An 8410-nucleotide genomic window follows, 5' to 3' on the forward strand; every position below is an offset into this window, starting at 1 on the left:
GCTTGGAGAACCAGCAGTAAGATGGGCAAACACATTACTAAACCTTATTGATCATCATCTTGATTACAGTACAACATCCACACCAATTGCTGGTAAAACCTTAAAATTCAAGAATAATTCTAGCTTTAGTTATCATTACTAGCTTGTTAATTTATTTTAACCTAACTAATCTCCAACAATATATGTGGGTTTAAGTTAAAATAACAATCTTGTGATGTGGTCAGTTATATCACACTAAAAAGTAGGGATGTAACGATGCACCACAAGACAGTTAAAAAACGGTGCACATGTGGCACGATTCGAATCGGTAATTCCTGTAAAATGAATCAATATTCACTTTAAAACAGCAGAAGGCACTGGCCCCATTCACTTTGCCTGGTTGACGGCACTTGCCGGGTTGCCAGATACATGATTTTGCAGCCAGTTTTATTGATGTGAGGATACTTACTTTATTTGTATTATTCATTTATATATATATAATGTGGGATTTGTTTTAAAATTTCATTTGAGTTTTTTTTTTTACACAAAAATGGAAAATGTGCAGCTTATACTTATGCATAGTTTGTACCTACCTCAGAAATAAAAGGGCATTCATTATTTAGATAAATAATAGATAAGGACAATATTTTATTTTTTAAGAGAGATAATAAAAAGAAAAATCGTATCGTGAACCCAGTATCGTGAATCGTATCGCATCGTGGGTAGAGTGTATCGTTACATCCCTATTAAAAAGCATAAAAAGGATTTTGCAATGAATATTCATCAGGACTCAAAAATTTTGTTAATCTGTCGTTTTATTCAAGGTGTATTAACTTTGACACAAACATCCCTCCATCACAAACATACTGAGTGACAAAATGACACCTGAACATAAACAACTTGGAGGACTTGTAAAATGCTTCACATGAAGCAATGTCTCTTTTATATCATAGGTTTTTAATACAAAAATCACATGTCACATGTTTAAAGACTAAAAAAGGACTGCAAAGTGCATTTCAATGTACAGGGAAGCACATACGGTGTAGAGTACTACAGATGACAAGAGTATTTAACCTGTTCAGTCCTGCTGGACCTGTGCTAACTCATCTGCCTGACATCTGCACTGCAGGCTTCAAGGTATTCTGGCTGGTGAAAACACTCCGTTCTAAATCCAAAACATCTGCATGTTCCCAAACTAGTGATTCATAAGTTTATCGTGATTCTGCGTACAGCCTCACCTCGATTGTGCAACACTGGCACTACAAAGACTAAAATGCAGATGTTTATCATACAAACAGGAGTAACAGTTTACCGGTGTGTACATTTGATATTATAGAACTCCACAGAGGCTTTGGTAATCCATCTACAAAGCGTACATTTAACACTGGAGGTCAAAGAGCAGCAATCGACCCTCTGCAATCTGTCCAAGGTTCACCTACATTAGAGGTCAATGAACCATGTGTCCACTGAAGTAGCTTAAAATCCAATGTCATCTGCACCATCACATCTCAGCATAAACAGGGTGACCATTCACATTCAATAGTGTTGTGGTTGGTGACCAGTGCCCCATGTCTCTGAAGTGGATCCACCCATTTCCATCTGTCAGGCTAATAAAACTCAGCCAGGAAAAATCAATCCACCAGTGCACAGTGATGATAACGTGATCAGCCAAGAGAACTCTGCTAACCTTTCACGTTCATCTTTTCCTTTTCTGCTGCCTCATCATCTTCCTTCGCTTGGTAATCATGCCATGGAGGCGCTCTAATCCCTCTTGCAGGCCCTCTCCAATGATGGCACAAGCTGGCTGAAGGTGCCAGTGTGTGTTAGCACCAAGTTCATTTAGTGCCAGCAACTTCTCCAGCTCACCCAATGGCAGAGCGCTTCGCAAGTCCTGTTTGTTGGCCAGCACAAGCACCGGTACCCCTTGGTTCTCCTGAAGCCGTGTAATCTTGTGCAGCTCCGTTTTGGCCTCCTCCATGCGTTCGGCATCCACCGAGTCTACCACAAACACCAGGCCGTCCGCACAGCGCGTGTACGATCGCCACAACGGCCGCAATTTCTCCTGACCCCCTACATCCCAGAAGTGGAATGCTACTGTCCGGTTCCTTGTACCCATGACCAGTTTGATCTTCTCTGTGTTAAAGCCTTTGGTGGGAACTGTGTTTACAAATTCATTAAACCGAAGCCTGTATAGCACAGTGGTCTTCCCAGCACAGTCTAATCCTAGGATTACAATATGTAGGGCCTGGAAGGATGGCAACCCCGAGAAGATGGCGTGTGAGTCTGATAAGCTGTTTCCCATCTTTAGACTCAGCAAAGATGAAAAAAGATGAAAGAAAAGAGAGACTGAGGAGACCAGGAGTTGTTTTCGCTTTACAGAGTATTCACAAATCCTCTCTCATTCCTCATGGAAACCTAAAACCAAATGAAAAGGAAATATATTAAATAGGGCCAGTACCAACAGTATAAAACCAACACAGAGATCGATGGTTTCTGCTTTAGAAACAAGGGTCTGACTTGTGACTGTAACTTTACATGCTTTCTTGTGTTAATATTAAATTGTAATGTTCTGCTTATTATTGTTATTGCTATAATTTTTTTTATTATTATTATTTGTATTATTAGTATTATTATTATAATACCAATATGATACTGTATAGTACATGATCAGTTTAATCAATAGAGAACAGCAATTAACTTCAGATCTGGTGCTAAATATATGCCACAAATAAACTTTCCTATTCAAGTGCTTTATCCTGTTTACGGTCGTGGTGGGTTCAATGCCCCTGTGAAACAGTAGCCGCAGGGCAAAATTTCAACATGAACAGATCATCATGATCAATCACGTGGCTACAATCATTTACTAGGCAATTTGGAGTGGTTAATTTACCTTTGGCAGATAATGACTATTGGCAAGGAACCATGTTTATATGCTGCACTTACTTTTTCTCCAAAAAATATATTGTATTGTGATATAACCCACTATTGTGTTAACTTATTAATAGGTATATATTGGGGTAGCAAATTTGCTATGCTTGATAAAGTTACAAGTACAATTGGTATTAATTGATACTACAGTATCAGAAGTGGAAAGAGTATCAGTGTATCTCTCATTATAGTAATTTAAATTTCTGCTGGTTTGAGAATTTCCAGATATATCAAGGAAACAACTGTTAGTCACTTTCCACTCCATAAAACCATGGTAAAATGTTTAAAAAGGTCCAGGCTCTATAAGCTTAAAACAGGCATTTTTTCTTTGTTATTCAAAATATCAGCTTTATTCTTGCTGGGTTGTGTATTGCTGTGGCTCTGAAGATCAATGAGGAATCAAATCAGCAGGGAATAGGCGACCACATTTGCACATGTAGAAGAAGCATTGAAAGGTTTCATAGGCAAATCTCCATTCAACTGCAATAAAAAATTGACAATGAGTGACTGAACCGCCCAGTGGTTTCTATTCATGTCACTCTTTTAGGATAAATGCCATGCAGGCAGGTGGTTCCAAAGAAAAGAAGCCATTAGCTTGGTCACTGTTTAACACCATCTTAAATGATGAATCGTACAAATCGAATTAAATAGCTACAAGCCATCTGTGGGTGCACTTACACAGAGGCCATGAACCCTCTACAATAAAAGCCAGTGAATTTCCAATCACTGCCAAGTGCCAACAAGTAAATAACACGCACCAGGCTGCTACAGCATTCAAATGAACCCCAGAACTAGAGAAATATATTTACATGTAGGCTACGTCTGTGTATAAAAGCAGAACATAGTGTAAATACTCACCATAAACGCTGTACCCAATCGTAGGGAAAAGGTTCTTCAAATGCGAACTGTTCCAAAACCATATATCCTCCTCAGTCAGAATAATACAATAACTCTCACACAGCAGCGACTGCACTGACTGATATAGCAACCCGCCTGTTCGTTCATTCCACCTCTGTAGCCTCAGCTGAGGATGAACACTAGCTCCTGATTGGTCAGTTTCTAAACAGGCCGGTGTTTTTTCTGGTCGATGATTGGTCTACAAGTCACGCCCATCATTTGGTGCCTGTCACACCTCTTCACCGCCTGTTCATAGGTAACGTTGCCAGGTCCATGATTTTCAGGTCGATTTGTAATAAATGTATTTATTTATTATGCTTTTGACGTCATGTTTTACATTTTGGTTACATTCATGACAGGGCAGGTAGCTATAAATTAATTATAGATTATATATATAGATTAATTAGTTCAAATGCAATGTCAAACACCGTCATGGGCGATTTAGTATCCGGGTCATTCTATAATTTGGGGTACATTTCACATCACCAAAAAGTACAAAAACAATGTTCTTTCTCAACAGAACAATCAATGGTTCAAGTTAATATATTCCTTTAGTGAAACATATCCACTAGTTGCAAAGCTTAAACATAATTATTTTTTATTTTATTTTAAAGGGACAGTAGATGTAGACTACTAGGTAACTTAGTTGACAGGTAACATAGTTGACAATTTCCCTATTTTGACCCATAACTTCAGTGGTAGACCTTGCCTGGCTGACCACATGTCATTTCTTGAACAGAATAATGTCTAATTTGAACATACATTTGAATTAAAATTATAAAAAAAATTGTAACCATAACAATGTATGTAACATAGTTGACGGTCAATTAATATACTCATTGACAATGTTCTATTATAGATAAAATATTTTTTTAAATAAGAGAACATTCACCACAGTTTGTTCAATATACCCTCCACAGAGAGAAATGATCTCATGTAATGCTGGTCACATAGTTTTAGAACAAACCATTTTTGAGTTGCTGAGTGGAGTTCTGTTAGTAACATAGTTGACAGAACTTTTGCAGACATTAATAAATAAAGATATTTAAATGATTTAAAAGAGAAACTCAATTTAAAAAATATGATTTTTCTTTAGTATTTAAACTTTTGAAATAAATAAAAAAATGTTGTTGCCCTTAATGATTTTATTCATTATTTTGAAACCAAGGCACCCTCAACTAAAAAAATGGACACAGCAAAAACTGTTCATTTAGGAACATCATGACAAATTTCAAGCTAAATGAAGCATAGGATGCACATAATGTTTTTGTGATATTACAACATGTTTTCCATTAATAGGTAAAATATGACATTTTTAAAGAAAATAGTTAGAATAAATATAATTATTATCATTGGACATACCCCAAATTATAGAATGACTCATCCCCAATTTACCCAACTTACAAGTATTTGGACTGTGCGGGGGGGGGCATATTACAAATAATGGCATTCCATCTGCGCTGAATTACAAACGGGTGGCACTGTGGCTCGGTGGGCAGTTGTCACCTCACAGCAAGAAGGTCCGGGTGTTTTCTGTGTGGAGTTTGCACGTTCTTCCCGTGTCTGCGTGGGTTTCCTTCAGGTACTATGTCCACAGTCCAGATACTTGATACTAAATTGTCCATGACGGTGTTTGACATTGCATTAATCTATATATCTATAATCTATAATTATTCTATAGCTATCTGTAATATATACAAATAAACATGTACACAAATTCTTTTCCTGCATATCCCAGCTTGTTTGGAGAGTGGGATCAGCCATTGTACAGTGCCTCTGGAACCAAGACAGTTAAAAGCCTCGCTCAGGGGCCCAACAGTGGCTGCATGGCAGTGGCTGCATGGCTGCAAGTTCTACAAACACTTGCTGTATTAAAAAAATAAAATAAACTGTTTTTATACAGTGTAAGAGAAGTGAATGTCATGGCTGTCTAGGGTTTTTAAAGAACTTTACATTTTCTGTGACTAAATGATTGATTTAACTTCTTTTATTAGATTGTTATGGGCTTTCTGAAAATCTGACAAAATTAAACTGCAGTGTAGATTATAATATAAGTGTAAAAGATCTATTATGCCATTTATTTTGTGACGGAATTCATATATGATTCAAATGATTTCTAACAGTAAATCTACTAGTATTATATGTGTAATTACTGTAATAATTAATTAATTAAACGTTTTACAAATGTGTATTAATGTTGAAACAAAAACACACTTTACTTTTAGGGCAGCACAGTGGCATAGCTGGTAGAGTGGGTGTCAAAGACAATCCTGCATTCCTGGCTACCTAATCCTCACCTTATTGTCAGTGAGGATGTTCTCCTGATGGGTTTCGTTGAGGTACTGGGGATTTATTTTCACCTTCCAAAAATGTGAAGGTGATTTTTTTTTACATTGCTATATTGCATTTAAGGGTTAGTTAGTGAGTGAGTGAATGGGTAAGTGTGATGCCTTGTTATAAATTGAAACCCTGTTTACTATTCCAACCATGATCAAATGTTTCCAGGTTGTACTATCAGTACTATTACTACTTTGTTTTGCTAAAATTGCATTTGATTCTTACCATTAGCCTTGGTTATTATTAGCATACAGTCCTGAGTTATTTTGCCTTTATGCTGGGGGCTGTTGTTTAGTTGATTAAATAATTCTTTGATTCCTAGTAAATAGTTTTATTTACGTTTTGTAATGCCCCAATGTGTTTGTAGAAAAGGAGCCATATATCATAATGCTCTCACCTTCACACTCCATTGTGGGTATGGTGTTTTGGGGGGAAATATGCACAAGTCTATATTACTGTATAATATAGATAAATTAATATAGACATTACATTATCATTTTAATGTAACCATTGCACATTTCAGTGGTTATGTGCACAAGAAGTACTAGTATAGTAAGTTAAAAGTAAAAACACTGATACAGTAGCAGGTTAATGTGGATTAGTTTGGAGTTACAGGAGCTGATGAAAGGTGGCGGTACACCATGTTCTATTCTTTATCTAACAGTGCACATGAGCCCAGCGATCACACACATCAACCAGCCATTAACACCTAGTTCTCCTCAAACTAAAGAAACAATAGTCCAGGGAGTAGTTCAGACTGACCGGATGCTTACTGAACTCATACTAATACACAACTATTTTCTTTGTGCATTATGCAACTACAAGCCATACAAATGTTAATGCCACACAAATGCAAGCTTTTTTTACTGTGCGTTTCTTTTTCAAGTTTGCCATCTAGTGGTCACTGGCTCCTATTGAGAGCAGAGCCTTGTTTTTTTCCCTTAAATCTAAAGCTGACAATGGAATTGACACGAAGTTCTAAAAAAAAAATTGTCTAAACTGATAAGTTACACCCTAAAGTGAATCACAAAGTCATCACGAATGAATGTAAACCGACAGTATTTTTAGGAACTCTACAACACAAAGCAATACATAGAAGGAAATTACATGCAAATTATTGTGCACAACTGGAAAATTCTGGTTCAAATTATATGTTTTTTTATTTTTTGGGTGAAAATAATGTAGCACACCATCAACAGAGAACAATGTAAAATGTAATAAAAAAAGTTTATTGTAAATTTGTATTAATTAACCATTTTTACTTAAATCCATAAATTTGTCCAGGGGTGTTTGGTATACATTTGTGTAAGACTGTAGATACATTAAATGGCTGAATACAATTCTAAAAAAAAACAGAATGTTTTCTTTTAAAGCCTGGACAATGGACAATGGTAGCCTAGTGGGGAGAGCTTTGGGCTATCAACCGGAAGATTGGTGGTTCAAATCCAGGCTCTGCTATGCAGCCACTGTTGGGTCCTTGAGCAAGGCCCTCAACCCTGTCTGCTTCAGGGTGCCGAACGATGGCTGACCCTGCACTCTGACCCCAGCTTCCAAACAAGCTGGGATATGCGAAGAAAGAATTTCATTGTACTGTACGCCCGTATATGTATATATGACAAATAAAGTATATCATATCAGTATATCATCAATAAATAAAATACTTTCTTTCTTGACCTAACCTCTATCCAACACACCTGTAAATGACTAACACTTTTACTGAGAAATCATTAAATAGCCTGTTAACTGCCCAAATGTCGTTAGAATACCTAATGAGTTAGTAGACCAACATAACTTTTGGATCCATCTCATTTTACATAAATATCACTACATAAACTTTAGTAGCTGAATTATTTACTGCAATGGATCTCAGCCACAAATGACTTGGGAAGGCTTTGTCTTTCAGAGCCCATGTTTTCAAAAGTTTACTGTAAATTTAAAATATTCCTGATAAATTAACATAAACAACCCCGAATATATATTATTTAGAGCCAATTGTCTTTGCCTTATTAATTAATGTCATTTTATGGTTTGCTTTCATAGTGGTTTTTAGCTGTTTGGCTACTGTATGTATAATGTTATTCTTCCAAATTCACATCAGAAAACTTTAATATTCACATTTCTTATCTTTCTGCCCCTCAATGATTGGTGCATGCTAAGACCAGACAGTCCTTTACCAGTAAACCAGTGGCTTATTAGAAATTATGGCAAAATCTGTGTAGAAACATATGTGATGTTATTTAACTCTAATAATTTATCTATGCCCATATGA

General features: G+C 36.5%; 1 protein-coding gene across 1 annotated transcript; it reads right to left on the reverse strand.

Annotated features, from left to right (window-relative positions):
* Positions 1-776: 776 nt before the first annotated feature.
* arl4ab (ADP-ribosylation factor-like 4ab) lies at positions 777-3846 on the reverse strand. The gene is made up of 2 exons (XM_062990748.1): positions 3766-3846; positions 777-2394 (listed from the first exon to the last, which is right to left on the reverse strand). Exon 2 carries the CDS (start codon positions 2279-2281, stop codon positions 1676-1678), a length of 606 nt encoding a protein of 201 aa, XP_062846818.1. The 5' UTR covers positions 2282-2394; positions 3766-3846; the 3' UTR covers positions 777-1675.
* Between the last annotated feature and the right edge of the window lie 4564 nt (positions 3847-8410).

Source organism: Trichomycterus rosablanca, chromosome 2, assembly GCF_030014385.1.
Source record: "Trichomycterus rosablanca isolate fTriRos1 chromosome 2, fTriRos1.hap1, whole genome shotgun sequence".
In the NCBI taxonomy this organism is placed as follows: Eukaryota; Metazoa; Chordata; class Actinopteri; order Siluriformes; family Trichomycteridae; genus Trichomycterus; species Trichomycterus rosablanca.

Excerpts from the sequence above, each read along its gene's own strand:
- arl4ab (XM_062990748.1), bottom strand. The coding sequence starts at position 2,281 with ATGGGAAACAGCTTATCAGACTCACACGCCATCTTCTCGGGGTTGCCA.